General features: G+C 39.9%; 6 protein-coding genes across 6 annotated transcripts; 1 reads left to right on the top strand and 5 right to left on the bottom strand.

Moving 5' to 3' along the window:
* Nucleotides 1–4591: 4591 nt before the first annotated feature.
* JH06_2349 (hypothetical protein) lies at nucleotides 4592–6541 on the bottom strand (the record flags this gene model as incomplete). Its single annotated transcript, XM_014674648.1, is given in 11 exon segments — nucleotides 4592–4939; nucleotides 4969–5248; nucleotides 5349–5398; nucleotides 5446–5483; nucleotides 5527–5558; nucleotides 5589–5641; nucleotides 5671–5748; nucleotides 5762–5950; nucleotides 5980–6142; nucleotides 6269–6483; nucleotides 6500–6541. 11 exon segments carry the CDS (start codon nucleotides 6539–6541, stop codon nucleotides 4592–4594), a joined length of 1488 nt encoding a protein of 495 aa, XP_014530134.1.
* Nucleotides 6542–7259: 718 nt separating this feature from the next.
* JH06_2348 (ribosomal protein L1) lies at nucleotides 7260–8215 on the bottom strand (the record flags this gene model as incomplete). The annotated part of the gene is made up of 4 exons (XM_014674647.1): nucleotides 7260–7616; nucleotides 7644–7838; nucleotides 7867–8061; nucleotides 8093–8215. 4 exons carry the CDS (start codon nucleotides 8213–8215, stop codon nucleotides 7260–7262), a joined length of 870 nt encoding a protein of 289 aa, XP_014530133.1.
* A 222-nt stretch (nucleotides 8216–8437) lies between these two features.
* On the bottom strand, nucleotides 8438–8683 carry JH06_2347 (hypothetical protein; the record flags this gene model as incomplete). Its single annotated transcript, XM_014674646.1, has 1 exon — nucleotides 8438–8683. The coding sequence occupies one exon, from the start codon at nucleotides 8681–8683 to the stop codon at nucleotides 8438–8440; it is 246 nt and encodes an 81-aa protein (XP_014530132.1).
* A 9-nt stretch (nucleotides 8684–8692) lies between these two features.
* On the bottom strand, nucleotides 8693–10105 carry JH06_2346 (vacuolar protein sorting-associated protein; the record flags this gene model as incomplete). The annotated part of the gene is made up of 2 exons (XM_014674645.1): nucleotides 8693–9897; nucleotides 9925–10105. 2 exons carry the CDS (start codon nucleotides 10103–10105, stop codon nucleotides 8693–8695), a joined length of 1386 nt encoding a protein of 461 aa, XP_014530131.1.
* A 121-nt stretch (nucleotides 10106–10226) lies between these two features.
* On the bottom strand, nucleotides 10227–20488 carry JH06_2345 (vacuolar protein sorting-associated protein; the record flags this gene model as incomplete). Its single annotated transcript, XM_014674644.1, has 5 exons — nucleotides 10227–19884; nucleotides 19913–20055; nucleotides 20085–20228; nucleotides 20259–20339; nucleotides 20369–20488. The coding sequence occupies 5 exons, from the start codon at nucleotides 20486–20488 to the stop codon at nucleotides 10227–10229; spliced, it is 10146 nt and encodes a 3381-aa protein (XP_014530130.1).
* A 1167-nt stretch (nucleotides 20489–21655) lies between these two features.
* On the top strand, nucleotides 21656–23325 carry JH06_2344 (hypothetical protein; the record flags this gene model as incomplete). The annotated part of the gene is made up of 2 exons (XM_014674643.1): nucleotides 21656–22612; nucleotides 22816–23325. The coding sequence occupies 2 exons, from the start codon at nucleotides 21656–21658 to the stop codon at nucleotides 23323–23325; spliced, it is 1467 nt and encodes a 488-aa protein (XP_014530129.1).
* Nucleotides 23326–27363: the final 4038 nt, after the last annotated feature.

Here is a 27363-nt window from a genome sequence, read left to right as displayed (position 1 = left end):
TACCAATAGTTCCAACTTCTCGACAAAGAAACTAACATTCTCCATTTCAATTCTACTACAACACTCCATCACGCACTCCATTTCAAATCCTCGCATAGCTGCAACTAATCGTCCAGTATGATCTCTCCGAACAACAATATGGAAAGGTCGTTCTACTACACATCTACTGATTCAATTCCATCATTGTTCATACAAGCCTCGCTCCATAGGTTTTCGAGAGTACTCCAGAAAACAAGACATCCGTCTGACTGGAAGTGTTTCCATATAGTTTTTTGCATGTTCACGGAGAGAGGGCAACATATAACCATCATCCAACCATGGTCCACTGATGCCTGACCGTGAATAGGAACAACTCATTCTTGAAGAAAATGTCTTCGGAGAGTATGAATTCACTGCAAAACAATTATTACTGAGTACAGATCCAATTGATACACAGAATAATGGCTTATTAGAGACCATATAACAATTGGGTCACTTTCCTTTTGCATACCATTCACTTATCCACAGAAGTACATCCAATTTCATGTACGTATCTTTTTATTGATCTGTTCTCCTTGTTGTTACAACGATGAGACCGGAATGTGAGTGGAAGGGTCGCTAATTGTATGTAGCATGGTGAAGCAAAAGCATCACACAGCACGTAACCAGAGCATCAAGAACCACAAGAATGGTATCAAGAAGCCTCTGCGTCAGCGTGCTCGCTCTATGAAGGGAGTGAGTGGTTTTGGAGTGGAATGAGATGTAGGTGGATCCTAAGTTCCTGAGAAACCTTCGTTTCTCTAAGAAGCACAATCTGAAGGAGTAACAGCGATCTTAGCTTTCTTCCTGTGGAAGGCTGGTTTGTTCCAACATACATGCGAGTCACACACATTATAGACAAGAAACTACACTAATCTGTGGATCTTCAAATCCTTCTGTTTGCCTTCTCTTCCACTTGTTTCATGCGGACAGTCCACATTAACTCCACAATAATAGCGCTTAATTTGCCGAATATCGTTCAGCATTCTATATCGAACAGGTACTCGTGAAGAATAATCTCTATCATCAACAACAGCTTCAAACTCAACGTCTGATTTATCAAAATCGGTTTCCTAGACATGAAGTGAAACAAGCGAACTAACAGAGAAAGCAAAAGCCGTTGCACGTATATTACAGTCTTGAAGAATCAAAATAACAAAAAAGACACAAAAGATCAACAGGTCTACAGATAACGGTTCTTCTATTCGAATGACTCTTTCTTCTCATAAACCAAATTACAACCCAAACGACCACAAAAGCATCAAACAGAAAGAAATCAATTCTGTAAATTCCAGTGTTGTATAGTGATCGAGATTGTATGATAATCAATACAATCGATTCCTACTGATTGCCACAACGAAGAAAAGTGGTTTCCAAACAAAGAATACACTCTACAATTACTATATTGCCTGTAATTTCTTAGCACCACAATCACTTCATCACAGTAGTTATCGACAAAGAGCGCAACGTCACGAGCATATTCTTCGTATTGTCTTTCTCTTTCTTGTTCATCTGATCTGAATATTACCTCCACAGAACAAGTCAACTTGTATCTACAATCACTCGTTGTAACTGGGGAAATCGTTGCTTATCACTTAGCATTGTCAGAAGAGCATACACACCTTCTGCTAGGAGGAATTTATCTATTGATCATTCACCTTCACCATCAATACAAGGGATCGATAATGAATACGCTTTGAGAATGACATCACCCATTACAGGAAGCGCTGGATAGGTCTCAATCATTTCACAGCCACCTTAGTATCATTCACTTCTCAAGGATCGACAAGAAATGGTAACAATATGGAGATCGGAGAAAAACGATTCATGGGATGCTTTGTCAAGTATAGGAAGTAACGAACCAGTAAATGTCCCTATAATCAATGCACTGCGTTGATCTCACAGTAATTCTTAAGATTCTTCAGCCACAATTGCATTTCTGTTTTCTTAAACTCAATCATGAAGCAATCATGAGATATCTGACTTAGAACTATAGTGATGAGATCAATCAAGTTGTACTCTTCATTGAATGAAATGTAAATGGAGGAGGCAATTCAAGTACATGCTACGATGATGATCATCAGTCAACATCCATACTCGGAAATAAACAATGGAAGTTGGAGCATCACATGACACTTCTTTAAATCCTGATTCAGGGATCGGAATTCCATCACTAGTAAAAGCGGAAAATAAGACAGAATTCGGTAACTTTGAGTGTCCCTTTCATTCAGGTAAAGCATGATACTTACAAGAATGGCATTTTGAAGGATTGGAATGTTGATATAACGCAAAGTAAGATACACTGTTTCTCCAGTCACTATATCCGAGCAAACAACTAGTTTATTGGTCTTTCTAGAAGTATGGGGATTTTGAACCCTAAATATGACTTGTGCACAATACATTACAACTTTCGTTGAATCAACAGACAGCATGGATAATCTATCATGTTCTTCTCCAAGGTTGAATTCAAATCCAATTCACGTTCCATTTCGTTCAAAAATACATTGCAATCTGTCTCATCTATACAATGAACATCTTTGATCATCACCTAGATGTGAATCAGTCCAACTGTACTAACATCAAGATAACACTTGACAATCGTCCGAATGAGCATTGAAACAGGAGTCATGTCGAGGATAATCTCCTTGGAACAGAAATCACTTCGTACGGTCACTGAGATTCCAACAGCTGCATTATCAGGTTTTGGAGATTTTATAATCTCATCGTCTGTAGCAAATAGAGTCAACATCACTCCTTCTTTAAATCCCTCAAAGGGGATTATATACTCGCTGGTATAGATGTGGCCTACATTATCGCGAACATATAGAAGAGAAAGATCACATACACTCTGATCTGGGTAAACCTACTCATGGTCGATTGCAACAACAACTAACAGCAAAAAAGGAAGAAAGGAGCCCATAAATCGGAGTGGATGTGTAGTAGGGAATCGAACAACCAAATCCTTGATACCAACACACAATTGTCTTTTTTTTACACATGGTAATAACAGGATAGGGCCGAATGTCCTGGAAAGCAAAGAACAGGTCCCTAATGATTAAACGATTGTTGTGTAGGAAAACAACAGAATCGTCTTGATCGAGTTCATGTATCTACTCTGGAAGTAACTTCATTGATGTACTTGTCCATTCTTCAGAATTGAGTTAAGAGTCGAATAGTCATCGTATTCAAATACATCCTCATAAGGGGGATGAACAAGAAAACCCTCTTTCATCTCACTTTCAGTTTTCTAGGAATGTATGTATAGTGATTGTTGATAATCAATACTATCAGACTATGTGAGCAGTGATCATTAATAACTAATATTCATGATAATCCCTCGTTCTTGTTAATACGATCTTTTCAACAAACACAACGATAGATGCACAGAAAAAGTAAATGAACATAACTACACAAGAAGTTATAAATCCAGTAACAACTGGTAATTCTTTTCATCTTTCGAATCTTCCTTATACTCCCACACGACAATATTAGCTTCATACGAATTGATGATACTCACCCAGTTCTTCGTTTCGCTGAATTCCACCACACAATTCACCATATGATTTTGACAAGACATTCGATACAAAGTGAACACAACATCTGGATACTCAGAAACAACACGTTTTAAGATCACAGAAAGCAGGGGAAGCTTCTCAAAGTAATTTGCATCATTCTGAAGATTCATACTCACACAGATTCGACAAGGATTTGCCGCTTGAGCCAGAATACGTTCGGCATTCTCTCCAAAAGTAATCATCTCTTTTAGCTTCTTTCTAACAATGATTTTTTTGTCTCATTCTTACGTATCAATGTTGCCAATAGCGGTCCAAGTCTGATTACCATGAGACCATGATTCACTTACCTCTACTTCAGCAAAGCGACGGAAACAATTATCCATTAGCGCTACACTCGTACATAATGGCTTGATACCAATTACTGTACTAGTGTTCAAAAAAGTAATTACTATCAATAATTGACAATCCAAATAACGAACTAATTTTGCCATTTGGAGAAGTTTCAGCATTATCCGAGTAGTCAGTAGTACTTCCCAATGTGAAGAGAATAGAAGGATAATGCTTGATAATTGTATACAATCCAGGGAATACACTTCCATTAATACAATTCTCTAATCAGTATGGTGAAGGAGAAAAATCTACCTCCAATATTGTGAATTAACCTCCATGTAACTGTCACATGAAGTGAGTTCTGATTGAATGAATCCAACATTTTGAATAGAACATCACACTTCCCCGCTTTCACTTGCATCACTTCTACACGTTCCAGAATCTGTTTCTCCTGCAATAAAGGAATCACTCTGATGGGTTCTCAAGGATATAATTGTTGAGCGAGTAAAATCTGATGGATCTCCATATGTCTCAAAGTACATCCGAAGTGTTTCTGACAGACTTAAATGTGAAGGAATAGAGGCTAAATATCAATGATAAAGCATACAGATACGATCTGTGACTTCAGTAGCTTCAGTTATAGAAGAAGGATAAGTGGCAGTTGGCTGTTGAGTGTTGTCGAGAATTGTCAAATTCAACTGTGTGAGCCAATCGCTATTTTGAACTATTCATAACCAGATTGAATTAATAATACTTCCTGGAATGTCAGTTGTACTGTCATTCCAAACATTAGGTGCATCTCCCCAACCTGACTGGAAACCATCCCAATTGGAACCCTCAACCTGTTTACCGGAGTCATCTCGAGTTGGCTGAACAAGACAGGAATCCATGATGGTCAATGAAGGGATTCGTGGCATGGTTGCTAAACTCATTTCTGGATGTACTTGCCTCTGTGTCTCGACCTTCACAACACTTTCTGGAATCGGTACTTCCTTCTTAAGTGGAATTGCAGTTGCTAGAGCGGGATACACCACATCAGGATCCTTTTCAGCACGCTTTTTGTTTGCTGGATTCTCCTTTCATTAAAGTAGATTCTCAGTCTTACTTTGTTTTGACGCACTTTATACACTTTACAATGGACATGAGGTGGAGGGCGCTGACAGTTACACATACAACAGCAGACTCCAGTGCATCTCGGACACTTGAAACATGGATCATTTGCCGTTGCAATGATTCCAAATTTGCGTTGCAGTTGTTGTAAACAGAATATACGGGAACAATAAGCACATTTAACACGTCCCAAACGTTGACCACACTGAACTTTACCACATAAATGACAGGTCTGAATTCCTTGATGACTTCCTTCCTTCGCCGTTTTCATTTGACTAGATCTAACAAACACTCATAGAATGGATACAATCAAAGAAACAGAGGCTCTCCAAACCAGTATATCGATTACAAAGTTAATCACAATCGAAAATAAACTTGACTTCGGAGTTTGGAACTTGTGGAACTCTCACGACCAGTGATCCTTTCTATACAAGGATCTCCACATTTCCAACAAACAATCTGAAAAAAGAACCAGAAACCACAAGAAATAACTAATACGATTTACATTTGCTTTGCTCAGATGAGATCGATGAGATATCTACGTCATCTCCACCTTCTGTGTCTTCTCCCTTCGATCCAAAGGATCTATTTCTAAACTTACTCTCCAACTCCTACTCATTCCATGAGATATACTGCTTTAGGGAATTCGGATTTACAGAAGGAGTACACTATTCTCAAACAATCTCCTCATCTCTACCACTTTGAACGCCTCAATAAAATCCTTTAACTGAATAGGTCGAATCTTGGAGTTTTCCACACTCATCAAATCATCAATCTCACGGATCTACGTAATACAACCAATATTCCATTACAGGACCCATTGCAGCTTCCTTACAAAGTACTTTGATATCTGAACCTGAGTACATGTTACTCATGTCCAAAATCTTCTGCATGTCTTCTTTACTCAAATCACATTTCTGTTTCTTCAACAGAATCTTAAATAACTCAAAACGAGTGCGTTTATCCGGAAGAGGAATCTATCTTACATTCCCGTGGATATACCTACATATACACGACGAGCCATTCGACGAATCACAGCATCATCGAGTTCAAAAGGACGATTTGTAGCTCCCATAATCAACACACGTTCTTCTCCATTGGTGGCAGCACCATCTAACTGGATCAGGAATTCAGTTTTGAGTCGTCTGCTTGCTTCATTTTCATTCTCCCTACAGTTTAAACCTCCCACTTGAAGTACGATCGAGCAGTTAGGATGGAATCTATCTCATCAATAAAAATGATTGAGGGTTGGTTCTTGTAAGCCACTCTACATCACACACTAATTCAAATTCAACTTAAACAATGCTCTAACAATCTTTTCACTCTCTCCTACCCACTTGCTGGTTAGTGATGAGGATGAGATGCTGAAGAACAAGGCATTAGATTCTGTAGCCACTGCCTTTCCAAGCATCGTTTTACCTGTGCCTGGAGGACCGAAAAGGAGAATTCCTTTAGGAGGAGCTCGCAGACCTGTGAACAAATCTGGACGTTTCGATGGAAGAATTACGGTCTGGGAATGAGTTTACTTGAGTCCATACTTCATATAAAACCTTCTTAGCATACTTCATTCCAGCAATGTCTTCCCACTTCACACTTGGAGAGGAGTTACGTAAAGGAATCTGATAGAAGCAAGTGTGTAGGATATGTCTAAAATGGTTTCTACCACATTCTTCTCATAGGGGTCATTCAGACTACATGTAATCATCTCTTCAATCCCAAACTCATATACAACATCCATTGGTTTTCCTGTTACTTCGACAGATACAACTGTTTCTCCTGGAGCCACTTTGGGTGGTTTGGGAGGCAAAGGAGCAGGTGGTGCCTTTTTATTACTAGAACATGTCGGGCGCAATGGAAGAGCTGGGGCAGGTTCTTGAATCGTCACCTTCGGCGACTCAATCATAGGTTCATATCCTTGTTGTTTTAGGCGTTCCATTCGCTGGTTTGCATCTTTTAGACATGATTTCATGGATTCGTAGTGCGTTGGAGGTAGCTCATCTCAAGATTACCTTTCCGTTTAACACATACTTCGATATTCCTCTGCAAATAGTAATCCAGTGCACACAAAGTTATAGTATGCAGTAACTGCAATACCATACTTTTGGTTCATTTCTAGTCGAGTAGCCTACAAATCAATTAATACATTTTCTTTCACAATTGTATACTGTTCGACTAGTTTCTGGTACCGGGTCCACATTCCATTCATTCTAGACGAGAAATAGATAAAGTTCGCAATCAGATAATCCAGTTTGGGGGATCCCAACAAACACATTATCCCTAAAAACACTATTCAGTAGCTGTTAAAGTGGCCTTTGTTTCAACATCGGTGGTAATCACTTTTGTTTCTCCTTCAGTCGCAGGATTCTTTGTTTCTCCTTCAGTTGTAGTATCCTTCATTTCTCCCTCAGTCACTTCCTCCTTTTCTCTTTCCGCGGCTTTCAATGCATGTCGCTTTCGTGTCGACAACTTCTTCTTCCTCTCTGGAATCACTACTGAAGAATCCGCTAATTCCTCATTAAAGAAGTATCTTCCAGGAGTGATGAATCGCGTATCCAAAAAGAAAGAAGGACCATGCGTGGAACAGATGCATACTGAGTTTACAAACTTCTTTACAGTAGGTGGCTTGATAGAGCTCAGAGTGATCTAGGTATTAGGAGAAGGAAATAGAACCACAATGAACTCTTTCAGATTATCATACAATTGCTCGTTTGTGAACGATAACTTGCCAATCCCTGTACGAATTGCAGCTGACTTATCGGGCTTAATCTCTGTTACACCACGCAGCGCATCGCGAATAGCATGAGGAAGATCATTTGACACAGTTCCATTTCGAGTTGAGGGCATCAATTTTTTGGGTCCAAGGATCTATTTCAAATGATATGAACAGACTTACTCGAGCCACTGGAGCTAATCGAGGAACAAACCTAGGAGCCGTAAGAAGAATATCGAAATCGATCTTTCCACCCTTAATTTCGTTGATGATCTCATCCAAACCCACACGGTCTGCACCAGCTTCCTGGGCATCGGAGGCATACTTTCCTTCCGCCAAAACACAAATTCGAGGATGCTTTCCAGTTCCGTGAGGAAGCTATTGCATTAGGTGACCCATGGACGCATACCGAAAGAAGTCCACGAATAATCACGTTTGTTTTCTTAGGATCGATATTAAGATTTGCTGTAACCTCCAATGTCTCATCAAACTTGGACACGGCACAATTTCGCACACCGTTAATCGCTTGCATGGGAGAATAATACTATTGGATGAAATACATCCGAAGAATATGGTACTTGACGATTTGGATACTTTTTACTTGGTGTTGCAGTTGATGCAAAACAACGCCACTGCAGAGTACTAGGTGATGAGAATCCAGATTGGAAGCATCCATACGTTGCAGCAATCAAAGGCTTTACGACTCTCAACATCGAAAAACGTGATTTTGAACAAACCCAATAAAAGGAGAAAATCAATCACAGCAATTTCCAAATGAAACTGGATCCGACTTCAGGAAATTCTGAACACAATCCATCTCCAACAAATCAGGACGTTTTACAAGAATCCGCAAATACCGATTCAAGCCCTGAATCCGACTATCGAACAATCTCTTGTTAATGTTACGTAATACATCAATATGTTTTGGAGGTAACTTCAATCCAATCACAACTCCTCGTCCTCTTTCCTTTATCATACACTTGTGAACAAATCTACTCATTAATTGTTATCAAAACGTATACAAAAAATCACTATATCTACGATGTACCTCCCATGTGACCATTCCACTCGTAACCACAATTTCAAATACTTCAAATGTGTGTGAATATCGACCCGATTTTGTCAACTCCGAATTTTGATGCCATCTTCCAATCACTGCAGACTCTGGATTCAGATTCTCAATATCAACGGGAGTATTCGGATGCAGAATAGGAGATGGAGATTCATCAAAAGAACATCGATCGAGCTGTTCCTTAACCCGATCATTCCATTCGTAATCTTCATCAGTTACGACCTCACCATATACAGTAGCGATCTGTTTGATAATTGGAACAGTCTCTGGAATACGATTACTCCGAAGGAGGTCTACAAGGATGCAAACGTGATAAGCAATGTCTTGAGATGGAACAATCACTACATTATCATGATCATGAATGAGAAAGCGAAGGATGTTAAATTCGTGATCAATTCGTATCAAATCTTTGTGTGATATTGTCCAAAGTACAGACAAAGAAGGAGTAATGAGTGATATACTTCGTTGTGTGAGAAGAAGGATATTTTGCTGATTGTCAAAGATGTGAATGAGGTAACAATCATGAACCTCTAAAGAGGAGGAAGCAATGCATTGACGGAAGATCAGTTGACCTTCGGCAAGATGCTGACAATATGAAGTAATCACACCATCAGGATAGATGTATCGAGGAGGGCGTATTCGTTCCACTGTATGCCTTAGGTGTGTTACACTCTTGACTCCTTCGATCAGTCGAGTTGTATCATCCAGAGCACCTGTTACTGGCTTCAACATCAGTCCAGCCAAACCTTTTCCTGTTCCCTTCAATGCACCTAACAGACCATTCATTCTCGCTCCATTCACAGTATCCTTCACAACTCCAGTTACTCCTTCTTTCACTCCATACAGCAGAGAACTCTTCCCAGCAGCTCTCTGTGTCTGATACTCTTCATTCATGGTCAGAGATGATAACCCATTACCTAGGGTTCCTGTGATGTTACTCACTGAATTGCAAACCCCATAGACAGTGTTCATCACTAATGCCTTCGTTCCCTTCCCAATTCCATCAATAAACTCCATTGGTCCATTTGCAAGACCCTGAGCTGGTTCTGTGAAAAATGCTTTCATACCCGAACCCACACTATCCAACAGACCCACTGGATTACCGAGGATGGTGATAGAGCCGAGAATCTTATACAACTGGCCTAGGATTTGTCGAAGGTAATGATTACCTAGACGCTGAAGGAGTTCCTGAGGAGATAAAAAGACATTTTGAAGCAATAGTCCATTCAGCTGGATAGATGCATTGTCTGTGTTTCCTATCATCGTCATCGCTGTGTCAATCCATGCTTGGAGAGATGTGACACATGGAGAGGAGAGAAGGAAGGAGGTTACAGGACGAGTTGGATCCATCTTACACGTCAGTGTGATTACAAGACTCTGGATACGGAAGAAGGCAGCATAGAGAGACGAGGTAGATAAAGGTACATTTGGTATGATCAGAGATCTATGATAATCAACCAGTATTTTATGATTACTGTACAAATCGACGATCCTGTTGGAGGAACAGAAGCCATTCCTTCTGTGATGATGAAGACACATCCCAAGGCAGATCACGAATCAACTGAATGAGCGATGTTAACAAAGATGATTCCACACTCACATTACAGTCTTGCATCCTCACATCCACTCCTTCTACACACAACACAGAAGGATGAGCACTCAACACAACAGTAACTGATAACCAATCCGATGAAGGACAACTGAGAAGCACAGGAAAAGTCGATTCAGTACACTGATTGTCAATTTGGAGAGATTGAATTTTCATAGAACACATAGTCTGACCATGTTCTGTCAAGGCAAAAATGCCTTCGATTTCTGTCATACTTAAATACATCAATTCTTGAGGATTCTTATCTACAAGGGAAACTCCTAATCCATTGAAATCCATTTGAAGACTGACAGACATCAATTCTTGTTCCTGACTTTTGCATTCCCACGATGTTTCCAGACACAAACAGGACTCATTTGCAATCAACACACTTATCTCTGAATCCTCTTCGTGAGAGATGGGAAATGACTGTGTGAACAATAACCTGTCTTCTAGTTGATCCTCCTCCTCATACACACTAACAGAGAAGGTGGATGTCTTCGATGTGATTCCTGTGGGAAACACCAACTTCTGATTGAATGCATATTGAACGAACAAAGTGTCTTGAGGAAATGCAAATTCGAGAACCTTTTCGGAGGAATCACTGTTGAGGAGCGATGTGAATGCAGCAACAGTCTTAGGAGGTTCCATGCCATTCACTCGAATCAGTCGATGGCCTACTCTTAACCCCTCCATATACACAAGGGAGTTGTGTGCTATCTGACTCACAACGAGAGTCTTCTCATGTTCCATCAACACACAATCTGAGTCAGCATGACGCCATCGAAGTCTTACTGTAGGAGTGTCATGAATGTCAGAGTCTGGAGAGACATCCGAGCAGAGAGGAGTTCGTAATGTGACACTTCCAACTGTGACGAGAGCAAAGAGTCCTTTGATAACTCCCAAGGATACGGGAAGTCGCTTCAATGAGTGGAGCATTACAGAGAAGTGGTAATCAGATGATCCCATCATCCAAGCTGATTGTGATTGAGAACGATAAAGACCGGATCCAATAGCTCGAAGGATATGTGACTCATTCTCCTTCTGCCATGTTGCAAGTTTCCATTCATAAGAACAACGCTCGAGTATATTTTCAATCTCATCATACAGTTGTTGGAGAGTGAGTAGGTGATAGGTCTTAGCAGAAACATCAAGAAAGAGAGTGTTCATCACAGTCACTCGCATCTCACACAACCATCTACCTTGTCGATCAATACAAGGTACACACACTTCCATCAGACGATCAACAGTAAGATAGTCCTTCAGATTCAATATTCCTTCACCAACTTGTTCAATCTCATCGTTCCATAGCGTTACTCGTATCTTGACAACAGATTCTGCTGGAACAATCATTCGTTCCATCACAACACCTAGCACACCTTCAGTCTCACATCCTCCAAGCTGATTCTCTCCAGCAACTGCTTCAAAACGATAATGAATGTGTTGATTCAATGCACAACAAGATGATTGGATGAACTGGAAGTCTAGGAAGGAGGTTCGTACCGAGGATGAGGCAGAATGCACATTAGCATACTTGATCAAAGACTCCTTTGTCTGATGAAGGTCTTCAAGAAGTAAATTTCGTTTCAGAAGAAGCCAATGACGTTCTGAATTCTGTTGATCCACTGAAACACTCTTAAAGACCAGGATGTGGGTGCTGTGATGCATCAAGACATCAACTGACACTACTACATCAAGACCAGAGTCGGTTGAAACTGTGAATTCACCAAGATGACCAGGACGAGAGAGGGATGCAAGGAATACAGGAGTGAAGGAAGCAGGAGTAACAAAAGTTCCAACATCTCGAGAAAAGACAAGGAATGATGGATCAGATTCAATGAATGAGAATGCCAACATACGTGAAGACAATGGTGGAAGTGATACTGCAGAGTCAAATAAAGCTCCATTCTGACAGATCGTAATGGTTTCTATGAGCGTATCATTACTGACACAAACTGAAATGAACTTGGGTGAAATCTGACGAAGAAAAACGAGACATTGGGCTTCAACTGCCATCACATCAATCTGGAGAACACTCTGAGGATTTGTAACAGGGTCAAAAGGAGGAAGGAAAAGATGAGCAGATGTCGTAACTGGATCCATTACAGGAGAATGAAGAGCCAGAGAATAGTGACCAGGAACCAGAGGAAATGGAGATGACCATGCATAGGAGTCGAGAAGGAGTTGAATCGAACGAGGTGACGAGAGTGATGTCCAGTGATAGGGAGTTGATGAATGTGGTTGAAGTACTACATTCTCAAGCGTATCTTCCTGTCGAATTCGAATGAGTTGTGGAAGTTCATTCATGAGGATATACAAGGGAGTAAGTGTTACAACAAGAGAACGAGCAAAGATTCCTGGAGCTCTGCTAATTACCACAGCAAAACAATGTTCCCGTTCCCCTTCTGATCTCCCTCGTACAATACATTCGCCCCTCATTCCTTGTGTATTGATACTGAATGGTTGTGACCATAAATAATCTCCTTGCAGCATCACTTTTGCCTCCTCTTTCTTTCCATCCTCACATACACTGAACAAGATAGGTTGAAGAAGCATCTCTTCATTCCATAAAGTCTCATTCTCTGTCTTAACATCCACAGGATACCCTGGAGCAAAGAAGCAATAGGAAGAATTTCCAGCATCCGCCAGAATCAGATCATCCCCAGTTTTGTTCATGATCCAGTATTTGCAATAGAGTTGGAGGTTCCATGTTCCCTGTTTCGAATGAGTAAACTCATAATGAAGTCGTAACTGAATACCAGTCTCTCTGTTTACAAGAAGGCAAGTTCCATTAGGTTGGGAGAGGGTTGGGTTGATTGAGTTGTCATACGAACTAAATTCAAACGACTCAGTCACAAGACGAAGACTCACACGAAGACCTTCCTTCTTGGAGAATCGACATGTTGTGACTCTCTGAACACTCCCAGGCTTAACAACATTCTCGGTGACAACTCTTCCTTCTGGAGTTATAATCTGAAACTCGAGAGATTCTGGAAGTAGATTCTCTAATGTTAGAATATCCGAGAGAATGAGATGATAGCAAGGAAGAGTGCGACATGGATGAGAAAGAAGAGGAACCGAATAGACTGTTTCCTTTACCATAACAAACTCATTTCCCATATTCACAACACCTGTTGCAAGTTCCTTCTCAATCCGACTTCTATCAATAAATCGTCTTTGAGACCCCAGTACAAATCCTCCTTGGACTTGCTCTGATCCCCAAATGGAATGGTTCGGCTGTAAGGATGTGAGAGGACTGGAAGAGTCTTTTCCAAAGGCACACAATAGAGGTCGATTTGTAGTATTGGTGATCTTCACAGGAGTCGAAAGTGTTAATACTTTCATTCCTCTCTCAACACTTGCTTCAATCATGATCCGGAATTCCTGTTCAGGTCCTTTCAACTCAACACCAACAGACTGAAATCGATCCACTTCTAATGGAAACGATGGCATATTATCGAATTGAATAGTAATCATACGTGGAGGGACTTTCCGATAGGACTGATGGAAATAGAGAAGAGAAAGTGAGGGATGAGCTGGAAGTGTAGTTGAAATAACATCTCCTGTGGCTGGAAGAGGTTGATAGTTCCATTCATCTTCTATGGATCGTGGATCGATCATGAGCGGTGTAATTAGTCCTTGTTTCAAGTACTCCGTCCAAAGATCGAATTGAGATCTGCTTTCTACAAGAACAGTCACTAGATTCTGAGAGGAATCGAGAAACGAACACACAGGAAATAGTAGACCTTCTGAACCCTCCTTCAACTCATATTCCTGACTTGAAAACTTCGGATTTCTGGAATTACGAACAAAAGGAATTGAATCGTAAACACGAATATGAGGCTCCAGAGCATGGATTTCAATCCAATACGTTCCTTCTCCTTGAGATGACTGTACAATACCAAGACCTCCAAACAACTCTTCATCCAGTTGCTCCTCATTCAGTTCACATTCATTCTCCTTCTGAAAATGGTTCACACCTCCATCATTTTCAATACAATACTGTGCTCCAACTCCCATACAGTTACGCAGACCAATGAAGTAATGACTATCCCAAGCACGCTCTGAAGATGTACATTGCTGAAAGTCATGAACAGAATGGAAGAGAATACTAAGAAATGAGGCAGTGAGGTTGATATTGAGAGGCTTAGGCGACTCCACAAAGAGACGTGTGATTGCGTTCTGAAAGTCTGTATAGGAGGATGGATCGCCAGAGAGACGCTGCAAGATTCTTTCTCGAGGCTCCATCTCCAGTACAGCATGGATCGTCCACGGTTCGACTACGGGTTCCCATACATTCTTCATGGCATCATAGTACTCGGCTTCCATACTGAACTGACCATCTACTTTCAAGAGTTCTTCTGTCATTCCAAGTGAAAGTACAGTCCCTTGGAGAAGTCCATGAGCGATGGGCAGTTCAGAATCAGCAGTATCATTGACTACAACAACTGATATCTCGTTCACACTGCCAAAGAAATTCAGAATCCATGGGAAGCGAAGTCCTTGTAGCCAGTAGGGTAGAGAATAAGAAGACCTTAGATTGTAAAGGACGCCTGTCTTAATGTTATTATTTGGTACAGTCTTCATCCCTCCAGAGAGAGTCTTGTTCTCATCAGAGATCATTTCTGACTTCCCTTTAGCAATAAGAGAGGATGAAACCAGATTCTGTATGGCATTGGTCATAAGGAGGAGATCCTTCATACTCACACGCATACTTATTCGCTCTGAAGTCAAGGTGCCATTCACCTGCTTCATCTTATGAGTACTATGAAGATTCATATTCACATCCAATGGGTTGATGACATCAATCATACTTGGTGGAGGTATCTCTTTCTGTATAATAGAACCACGACAACCTCGAAGTCCACTGACACTTAATGTTACATCTAGATTCTGCAGTGGTGAAATGCCTATGGAAGCATCCGCTGAAAATGTGATTAAGAAGGAAGGAGAGGTTTCTCGGGTTGTATCTTCAATAAGGAATATGTAGTGATTATCAACTCGAACATCAAGGAGAACATGACATCCTAGCTCTGAAGATTCAGAAGAACCAAAAAGAGACGATTGAGTTGAATGATGGAAAGAAGGAAGTTCCTTAACAAGAGCAGCCTTAAGCGTATCTATTTGTGTCAACAACTGAAAGATCCAGGGTGTAGGAACAATGCGAAGGTTTCCAATACGAATCGACACACAAGCATCTCGAATACGAGTATCAGGAGAAATACCAGCTTCCAATAACTCGGGATATGAACTAGCTTCTTTCTTATGAAGCTTCAGAAGAACAGTAATGGCTGGTTTGGCAACTCCCCCGAACAGAAATGGAACAGTGAAAGAAGAATGAATTGAAGAACCATGGCGCGAATCATGAATGGAGACAGACGAGAGACTAAGACCACCAGACATTTCATCCTTCATGATCAGAAGGAAACCATGAAGGGTTGTGATGTCTACGTACATCATTGAAGTTGGTTGCATTCCGACACATCCTGCCAAGTCCTTCCCAGTAACAGGATGTGAATACCCTCCAGATCCATTCAAGAATTCGATTAGTAAGCCATCGAGAGCGACTGATACAGAAATATCATTTTTAATCTTCAGGGTTCTAGAAGAAGCCCTCGTTGATCGATACTGTGTCAAAGTCTCCTGAATCCACTTCAGATCCTCCTCACAAAGAGACTTTTCATGAAGATTCCCATTCAATGTTCGTAAGAAGAAGGAGAGTTGTTGCTCATTCACTGTAACGGCAGGTTTCGAGATGTGAATCCTTATACCAAGCTGATGACCCACAATCATCGTTGCCTCAATAGAAATGTTACCAATAAGAGCATGAGGTGGAACAGAGGGCTGGACAGTATACGCACACATCTTCTGAAGAGTCAGAGTGACTGTATTTAGACTGGTGAGAATCTGTTGATCCATATCAGACTCTAGAAGCGAAGGTTCACTATTGGATATGGTTATCCGTCCCAGTTCAAATACAGTCATAGACTCGCTAGTGGTAGACTCAGGAATCTGAACAACAAAGTTGGTAATTGTAACATTAAGGTATGGAAGGATGATTGGAAGCGAACAATCCTTCTCTCCTTCAGTGATGAGAGTCTTTCCCATCTCCATAGCAGAAGAAATCATGGACATGGGTTTAGATCGTTTCCTTGTGGAAGCAATATGTCGATTCTTAACCAAATCGTAGATCAAGCCAAGACACTCAGCAAGAGATCCCACAGCAAAATACTTCACAAGCTCTTCAGATATCCGACGACAGTAAGTCAGACATGGACTTAGGATATTGCAAGTGAGAGAGAGACGATGACCTGGGTACTGGGGATAAGAACGTTGTCGATAAACAGTAATCACAAATTGAATGAATGATGATGTAGTAGAGGCTTCAGTAATGGACAGAATAGACGAATGCAACCCACCATCTTCACTGGAGTTTGTGATTTGAAGATCGCCTAATGAGCCTGAGATTTCAATCAGTGCAGGACAAATCCCAACTCCAATATCAATTCGTTGAATACCAGCTACGGTTAGGCACATTCCCTGATCTGTGAGTAATTGAATGGATGCAGATTGAAGAGTAATTGTCACTTGAAGGTCACGACGAAGCCACTCTCTCCTCGACTTGTGATGATGAAGCAAGCATTTGAGTTGTCGATACAAGTACACAATAATGGGCTCTGTAGGAACATCTGAAGAAGTGAAAGATTCTGACTGTAGATTCGATTCCTCAGGAGGTATGGATAAATGGATATCTGAGAGAACAAAATGGATGAGATGAGATACTGTAGGTCGGAAAACAAGCATCATAATCGAACCGAATTCCAAACTCAGAGACACATCACTTGAAGAAGCAGCATATTCAGGAGAATCCTGATTAATCACACTTGCTGATATCCGGATCAGTTGAGGTGCTGTCTCCTTCCCATTATCTGACAGAACCATAAACACTTCATACCCTAGAAGCTTGGACCTAAGACAATCCTTGACCGAGATATCACCGAGAATACAGTTCACAGTCCAATCGAATGAACGTCTCTGAAGCGACAGTTCCAAATCATTCATTGTCGCTTCCAGTAATGGTGTGGAAGTATCCAAAGCATCCGTTTCAATCAATGTTAATGTAACTCCCTTGAAAATGCACTGAAACTGGAGAATGCAGTTCTGTTGAAGGATGACCTTCTCTTCTTCCGAATACTCCCGTAATGCTCGTTTCATTTCTTGCTCTTCAGGAGTAGTTTCTGAAGCAGAAGGTTCTGGGAGGAAACGTGTGACCATAGCTGTGGAGAGATTATGGAAATCCACATGATTCTGATTTATCAGAGCAATGGCCGTATCTGTAATGTCTCGAATCCATCGTATCAGTTCCGTATACTGTTTCTGTGTGAGTGAAATATCAATCAGAGATAGAGAGAGGACAACTTTCACAGAAGCAAATTGAGGTTCTGATGGAGCAATACTAATCCCAATAGCAGCAGAAATATCAAAATTGTGTATGAGTGAGAGATTGTATGTAGTCTGAACATCAGTTGATTGCCAGTTCTCATGATAATTTGTCAGTAAGAGTCCAATATCACTAACAGTCAACAAAAACATGTCATAAATCTTATCTTCTGTCAATTTAGTTTTCTTATCTATTGGAATAGGATTACTATGGATTGAAATATCCCCTAGACGAATCACAACAATTTGAGTGTGCTTAACATCTTCATTCACATTGGCAGGAATCAGAACACTCAGCGCACCAACATTGACATCCAATTTGATTCGTTTGTGTGTGGCAATCTCTCTAGCAACTTTTCTATGTCGTCTTTCTTTCAGGAGAGACGTTGATTGGAAAGGGGAGAAGGTTGATTGGAATGATGTGAAAGTAGGTGAAGTGAGAGATTCTTGGAAAGAACCACTGGATGATTGGACAGAACTCGAATGATTTCCATTCAGATCCGACATGAAAAATGCAGCCACATCCATCAGACAAGGAATATTAACCACCAATCCCAAGGGAAGAGAACTCACCTGAATCTCCAAATCCATACTTTGATCAAGAGAAGGAGATTCAATAACCACTTGTAAAAATGGAATTCCATGCTTTCGTACCATATCTGATGGTAAAAACTGGACAATACGAGTATTGTCAAAAGAACTCTCTTTTTCGGTATATATAATGTGTCTCCAAGGACTCTTCTTATTCTTCTTGTCCTCTATATGAACATCTTCAACACAACACCAAAACTGAACGAATTCCTTTCGCTTAAAGAAACGGATCGAGGACTCCTTCAACTTACAGACAATCACTTTTGATGAACCACTAATTAGATCCAACCCCACAGTATGAAGACGAAAATCGACACGAATTTGGATATCCTTCGGTTGACCCCCTTCCCAAGGCGACTCTTCATCTGGTGATATATCAAATTCACTCAGTAACTCTTGCCGTCGTGTTTCATTCCATCCGAAATCATTTTCTGAATCCGAGACAGGACTATGTGAAGATTCCAAAGTCTTCCGACTCTTGCGAGTGAACAAACCCTTCTTCCTCTTCTTCTCTTCACTATTCAATTCACTCAAAGCTATCTTGCGAAAGAGAAGAATGTTTCCCAGTGTCAACTCATCCTCAAGTTCCTGAAGTCTCATTAGCACACGTGGATCCTTCTTTGCCGTCTGTTTTGAATCATTCTTCCTCTTATAGAGTTCGATGTACTCAGAACGTAATTCTTTGAACTTGAGATACTCTCTCCAACTACCTGGTTTCCGAGTCTGCTGAGTACTGCTGATTACTGCCTTAATTGCAAATTGCCACCACTCTCGAGGTGCAGCAATAGGATCCTTTCCTTTAGGACGAAAATGATGATATCTGGCTTTGATGGTTTGAATGCTCAGACTGTTAACAAACTCCAACAAATCACGATACTGCTCCCTATCAATGGACAAGACAAATCGATCCATTTCTCCATCAACTACAACCATGGGAGAGGCTGTGTTTGATACTTCCCAACACTGTTCACAGAATATACGAGCATGTCTCAGTGCTTCCTTGGAGGTGAACATGGAGCCGTATTTCTGTAGTAGACGGTCTCGTACCAATCCCCACTCTTCGTCAATACTACGTCCTTGATGGTCATTCTTCCGGATATGACAGTAACATCGTTGAAGGATTGTGAGCTCATCTGATGGCCACTGCAATTGTGAACAAACGAATGATACTGCTTCTTCTACACTTGGTCTTCGTAGTTCTACTCTCCGCATATCCAAATGAAGGTTTAATTCGAGTGAGATAGGTTGCAACAGATAGTGCTTAGGAGTTAAAGGAGATGAAGAGGAGAAGGGAGCAATCATTCCATGAAACAGAGTGTCTGGAGATGATGTGTCAATACTCGTGGACTGTTGATAGTCCCAGTAGATTCCCAGCTTGTGAAGCTTCACACGTTTGTCAATGACTCCTGGAATAGGAACAGAGGCTTCTGGCGCAGTTCCATCATTTAATGAAGTGACATACAACTTTTCAAGAACAATACCAGCACAAAATGGACGTCCTGGACAAGAACTAGATAAAAGTCTCAACAAATCCATACGAATGATCTTCAAAACGAAGATGAATGCGATTGATTCGAAGTTGAAAATTGTCAATAATCTTGGCAAGCAATTTGGCTGTGGATGACGTGTACTCCTTTGTATTCATTTCCTCTTCAATATGCTGTTCATTATCTTCAACCGCCTACTGTAAATCCATGAATAAACATCTACCTTTAATTGTGCCCGTTTGATATCCCTTTCCTTAGTTGCTTTCTTGGTCTCATCAAATTCCAATTCTGATTTCGGACAGGCAATAACATACACATCATCCAAGAACACCTTTGTAGGTTTCTTTCCCAAATTCTTCCATGGAATCTAATCATCAGAAATCATAACCAAAAGTACCTTGAGAGTCAATTTCCCAACAAATCCATCTTTCACCTGAATGGGAATATTTAGATTATCCAAAGCCTCGGTTTTGACTCTCTAAAATCGAATAAAACAGATAACACTACAAGATTTAGGAGTTCCACGTCTCCCTTCCATAGAGATATTTTCAAATCGCTCTTTGTCAGACCTTCCAGATAGTCTCCTAGATAGGTAGAAAGAAGACTACTAACGAGATCCTCAAACATCTATCTTGCAACAATAACAATCTGTTGTTACGTTAAATTGAAACAAAGAAGTGAAGTAAAAAGATGTTTCAGTGCATCAAGAAAAACAACCAAACTCCGAAGCGGGGAATCGAACCCCGGTCGTCCGCGTGACAGGCGGAAATACTTAACCACTATACTACTTCGGATTCGTTAAAAATTTGATGCGATTCTATTTAATGAGTTCATAAAAATCTATCATCTATAACAGGTGTTTTCTATCTCACCGACACTTTTGTCTTTTTTTGTGGAAATGAATGACAGTAGAAAGGATTCGTCTTCACATAAGGATTCTAGTAACAGTTGGAGTGATTCGGGTGTTTGACCTATAGAATTCGATTCGACGCCTTATTTCAACCCAAGAAGTGGATCTACGTCACGATCCCGGAATGCTAATCGCAGTTTCCCAAAGAAGCTATTCATTGGTCATTTACCCAAATCTATTTCGGAAGAGGAGCTTCATTCGTTTCTCTCCCAGTTCTGTCCTATCCTTGGTTTGCATCTAATTCAAGATTCGGTCACCGGTGAACAAAGGGGTCAGAACTGTACTTCCTAGTAATACCTAGGCTGTGCCTTTGTATATGTTGATTCAGAAGATAAGGCAGACCTCCTTATTCGTAATCTGGATAGCCGTATCAGGTTTCGAGATGTATGTGTGAGTTCATTGTAACATTCTAGCAACTCAAGTATTTGAATGTATCGTATGCTGTAAATCCCCATAATCGTCGGAATCGGACCCAAGTACCTGTAAGGGAGCCACTACCTTATTATCCCTATTCTAGAAAGGCTCCTATGGACATGTCAAATATAAGTGTAGGTGTTTCTGTTATTCGTTTTCCCTAGCCTCCGTCACTTTCCATTCGTCCTTATGAGTTTATTGAGCCATATTATCGTATGTATCCTCCTCCTCCCGATTTCGTAATGTCATCTCCACTTTACATGGACAATCCTGTAGAAACGGTAAATGAGACGACCAGACCTCAGTCACTCTGTAGGTTTCAGATGGTATTATGATTCAAAGCTCCTTCCAGTGAATATCGAACTATGTTCCAAGATGATAAAGCGTTCACCTCGCCATCAGCTTTTTGTAGGAACTCTCAGCAACGCCCTTCAACTATGGAGAATCGGTCCTGTCAAACATCTCCACAAATGTCTCCGTTACGTTCGTTCCATCAGAGTGAATTATCTCTCGATGCGTTGTATGAGAATGTGAGAAGTACTACTCCGGTTCATGCAGTCTCCGATACAAATGGTTTCGCTTTTTCAGATGTTCTCTCGGATGCAGATTCGGAGATGCAAGCATGTTCTCTGCCAGAGATTCATTCACGAGAGCATTGTAGAGAAAAGAAGTTTGGTATGGATGAATATGAGGAGAGATATGCATCCTCTGTAGGAGCCAGTTATCCAGCCTCTGTTGAACCCAGTCAGGATCCATGGTATCCGTCAACAGTGCAGATTGAACCTGATCGCTATGATCCGAGAGTGCCAAATGAATGTTTAGGATGCATGCAGAATCCGCAGGCCGTATACCAACTTCCTTCAAGATTCCCTCAAGCCTCACAATCCTTTATCCCTAGTTATTCACAATCGTATCATCCCATTCCTCCTGGTGTCCCTCAGAGTACTCCTCAGAGGTATCAAGATGATCAACCACCCCCTGGTATTCCTGAGATTACTCCTCCCTCTTCGCTTCCCTCTGCCATGTATATGAATGAAACAAATGTCTACTCTCCATATGTTGTTAGTATTTCTCCATCTTCACCTCCCTATGGGTCCCAATGGACCAATGAATCTGATTCGTATTACCACTATCCTCCACAAGCGTATTCCCGTGGAACCTATTCACCTGTTGAGAACCGTGGGATTCACAAGGAGGGACCTCCAGGAGCGAATCTTTTTATTTATCATCTGCCTGTGAGTGTCACAGACGCAGATTTGAAAACATTGTTTACTGCATGTGGACACATTGTGTCAGCTAAGGTTTATATTGATAAGCAGACTGGGAAGAGTAAAGGGTTTGGTTTTGTAAGTTATGATTCGGTTTTATCGGCTCGATTGGCGATTGAAACCATGAATGGATTTAAGGTTGATAATAAGATACTAAGAGTACGAGTGTGAATTGTTGGGTGAGGGATAGGTTCAGTTGAAGATGGAAAAGCGATAAATGAGTAAAGGTATTTATGAATGATTGTTAGTATGATTAAGATTTATGGATTTGTGAATTGTTTGTCAAGAGAGAATAGATAGTGTAGGATAGATTGAAGCATTTACCAAATCAATACTATTGGGTGATCCCAAGATCTGTCTAGTATGGACAATCCCAACTATTCACCAACCTGATTCATTCCTTCATAATGCAGAAGGTAGTAATCCCTCGGGAAATCCAAGAACTCAGTCGAGTGATCTTTGGCAATTTGCCAACTACTTCTCTCGCTCGAACGGGATTGAAACCTTACAACAAGAAGCCAATCGCTAAACAAATGGAATTGACTAATCCGAGGACAATCAAGGAAATTCTACGAACTCCTTTGCAGTATCCCACTAATGATCTGATTGTTAATGGTTTTACTCCGTATCAGTGGCTACGCTATTCGGAAATGATATCAGATCCATTTGCAAAGAAGCAAGCTGGACAATTGGTTGATGAGGAAGAGCTTTTCTTCTACCGTTATGCTAGAACGCGACGACATGTGGATGGAGGGATTGCAAGTTCTTATAGAACAGATCAGGCTGATTATTGGGAAAAGAAGGCTAGGAGAAAGAGATTTCAGGGAAAGGGACCTCCAAAGAAGGGAGAGGGAAAGAGAAAAGGAAAGTAATGGGTCATTTATCCAATGTTTGTTAGAAGCAAACAATATGAGAATAGTATAGTACATAATGAAACATTAAGGAGCAACAGTGGGACCATCCGTTGGGTTTGGATTATTGCTCTTGTTATAGAAATAGTTATCAAGTTCCCCATTGTTATTCTCATTCTGAGAATACAAATTCATACCAGAGAAAGCAGTATCCTCAATCAATGTGAAGTCAACATCCTTCAAACCAGTATCCAAAGCCTTAAGAAATTGTCTCCAGCATGATAATCAAACACTAATGTAGCAAGAGCAGGAAGTGCTACAACTCAATAATCACCATCAAGCATACACTTTAGAGTCATTTTTGCACCCTCAATACCTTGATCCTTTACCAAAGTCCATGATTCTCTTCCCATGTTGATTTGAGTTAGTTTCGGGCAATTCTCAATGGTAAGAATCACACCATTCTTGAATGAATCACGCAGCATTGTGATAGTTTCCAGATTAGGACAATCTACATTTCAATGACTGTAGCTTCTCTTACCACGTACAATCAAATTGTTATAGCGAGCTGAATTAACTCCAAAAGACAAGACCTTCAACTTACCAGTGACAGTCACATCTTTCAGAACAATGTTATCATCCAGACGGTGACCAGTAAAATCCGAATGTGTAACGTATACATACTCCGAATCCCAGAAGTCACTAAAGACCATCCATCCATCATAGAGCATCTCATCATCCACAACTAGTGTCTTAATTGAATTGAACACATCTTTGAGAGCGAAATTAACACCATTAGTCAACAGTGGTTCCAAATAAATAATGACAGTTTCGATATCCTCTCGTTGAACCAGTTGGTCAGGTTTTCCTTGACTTTCGCTAATAATAGCATCAGCCAATGCTTCAAACGAAGTCTGATTTTTAACTGAACTCAGTCGATCTTTAGTGAATTCAATCACTTTGTTCCCATCCTCTGATGAGCTATCATGGTATTCATCTGGCACATCAATAGAAACAGCCATGCTGGAAATAGCAGCAAAAGGATTACGCAACATGCCTTTCTTCTCAAAGACAGCACCCACCCTCACATAATTGTAATTTACGCTCTCACTATAGTTGTGTCGACGAATGTACACCTCCCAGAACCCTTTGTTCCCGTTCGTGAAATCATAACCAGTCAACACCCCAGCATAAGAGGGTTTCCAGTATCCAGCAGTAATGGGATCTTCGGCAGATGGTGAATGGAATTGGTAATAGTTAGGATTCAATCCCAGCTGAACATACACAGGATTATTCTTAGTCTTCAGCAGATTAACCAAATCCTGATTCTTCTGTTGCATTAATCGATACCAGTTGGTAATACGATACTATCAATGAGACAGAATAAACATATCTACTCTTGGACAACTAGCTGCTAATTTGTTGAAATCCTTCTCCAGACAAACCCCAGTAACAGCAAGGTGTGGGAACACAACCTTAGCATTCAGTAAATCCTTTCCTGGAGCCAGATCATAACGAATAGAATCGACAGAAAAATCCCACTATAACTATAATACAGAAAGCATGCAAATACCTTTTCGTTAGGCCACTTTTCAGAATAGACAGCTCTCATAAGATCCACAGCAGCATACAATACATAGTCATTCTGCTTCACTCCATTCTCTAAATCTTCATAAGTTCCAAGAGGAACATTCAGAGCCTCAATATATGAATTCCCAACGGAAAAAGAATCGAACTTATCAGGCTTTCCCGTAAGATCAGGATTCTCCCCTTTATAAAACAACTCAGTCATAGTGTAAGTAGTATTGAACTGTTCCATAGAAGTGCCTATGTAGATACTGTAGCTAACAGAAAAATCGTCTTTCATTCTCTGATGATCCACAAACACCTTGTTGTTGTCACAATTACTTCTTCTATAAATCAGAACAAATCATCCTCATCAACTTATCATCACTATATGACAAGCATGAACTAAAGCCAGTATCAAACTCTATCGACGAGCAACTAACAAGTAGAAAAAAGAATATCAGAATTGAAGATCTGGTATTCATATTATTAATCCGGTAAGTCGAATAGAATAATAAAGATGCAAACATATTCAGAAACACCAATAGATAAATTGTCAGGGCCAAAATGCGACTTCAATTAATAGACTCTTCTCTCTTAGATTTGCTAGAGGCATAACACAGTTTGTCATTGTAAAAGAAGAAGAATATAAATGTTAAATCACCTTCCAAACTCCATCAAGTGCATGCCTTTCTTGTTTGAATCAAATTACGATAAAATGGATACAGGATTTCAAGATGGACAAAGAAAATGGAGGTGAAGAAAGGCAATGCATATGGAGAAAGATTGTAGGCTGAGAGAAAATAGAATTGGCAGGTATATACAAAGCAGTATAGGATTCGGAACAAATTCGGCATGGAAAGAGATAATATTTATACCAAAATGACGACAATGTGGACTAGAATGTGGATTCAAGGTCTTGATGCATCTTGGTTAAGTATGGAAAAGGTTCAAAACCATGCTCAAAGAAATGATATGTAGAAGAAGAAGATCTTGGTAAAATGCTTGAAAATGGAAAGTATTGTACGACAGAAATATGCTGGTTATTTCGAAAAGAAGAGACAAAGAATGGATTCCTAAGATAGTTTACGATATTGAATGGACTATTTGGATACCTATAAGTTGAGATCAAGATGCAGAAGCCTTGTAGAGCCTGCCTACAGTACATAATAATTGTGTTTCAATAGTATAGAGGGTGGGGGATAATATTAAAATAAGAAAGAAAATTCATTCAAATGATCCAGGGGTGGGGATTGATTATTATTGGTGAGATAATCGAGTGATAAATATTGGATTTCGAATATGAGAATTCTCTTTTATTACCTTATTATTTGGTATTTTCCATTATTGATATAATGGTATATTTACTTCATATTTACCCCACCTAAATATTATTTATAGGCATTTTTTGATTTTCAAAACGCCCAAATACTGAATCTCTATTTAGCCCCAGTATATGTATATTTTGGGCCTTTCATTTTCGATTTAAATTGGGGCGTTTCATCGAAGAACACCAAAATGCAATTCACATGGGCTTTTAAAAATAACGCTATCCCAACCCAAACCGGATCATCCTATCTTATCTCTACATAATCAGTCAATTTGACCATAAGTTGAGAACCTATCATGTTATCTTTTCGATTACTATCAAGAATGTATCATTCTCATTGTTGGTTTTGTAGGTACATTTTTATTCAGTCAATTCTAGTATAAACTGTGGGAGTTGCTTCGATAGCTCGACGTGAATATTCAAAACTTAATACTTCGAAGGCTACATTTATTTCAATCTTATTCATAGGGTGCACAGATTGCCTCGTATCTGTATCATTACAGTAATTCCATTTTGACTGATCCAATTACTTGTAATAGTGATGTCTAGAAGAATTCTATTACTAGAGTATATTCAACAATCTGGCAGTTACTTAGTACTCATCATAGTGAATATAACAATTGTATAGTAAGCTCACAATTGATAATTCTATTTCAAAAAGAAACCTATTTGTATTCTTTCCTTTTAGTTAGAGATTATTACTTTTTCATCATCCTACCAAAATCAGTGGTTCATTTGTTTCAATATACATATCAACTAAAAGTCATTTTACATAATGATGAAGGAATACTATCATATTAATGTTTATATCTTGTCAGTAGAACCATTATTATAAAAAGACTACGAATGAGTCAGCAAACGGTCATTTCATATTCTCCTTATCCCTTATTCAAATTCTCTCATTTTAATGTTTATCAAATAGTTATGTGCAATCATTCTTTCATCTCATCTTCCAAACAATCTTTCGTCGAGAGTCAGGTGATAATTATATTTTTCAAAGGATCTGAGTACAGATTCTGTGTTGAATAGAAATGGATTAACCACAATCTGTTATGATCATTCATTCAATCAATATGAATTGTGTATTGATATCTGTGATACTTCAATAACACTTCTATCTATTCCATACTAATGAAATCATTGAGAATAGAAAGAATGAACAT

This window comes from Blastocystis sp. subtype 4 (genome assembly GCF_000743755.1).
Source record: "Blastocystis sp. subtype 4 strain WR1 chromosome Unknown seqid_0004, whole genome shotgun sequence".
Taxonomy (NCBI): domain Eukaryota; class Bigyra; order Opalinata; family Blastocystidae; genus Blastocystis; species Blastocystis sp. subtype 4.
The sequence above is the reverse complement of the archived record's forward strand: the minus strand, read 5'-3'. Positions and strand labels throughout refer to the sequence as shown.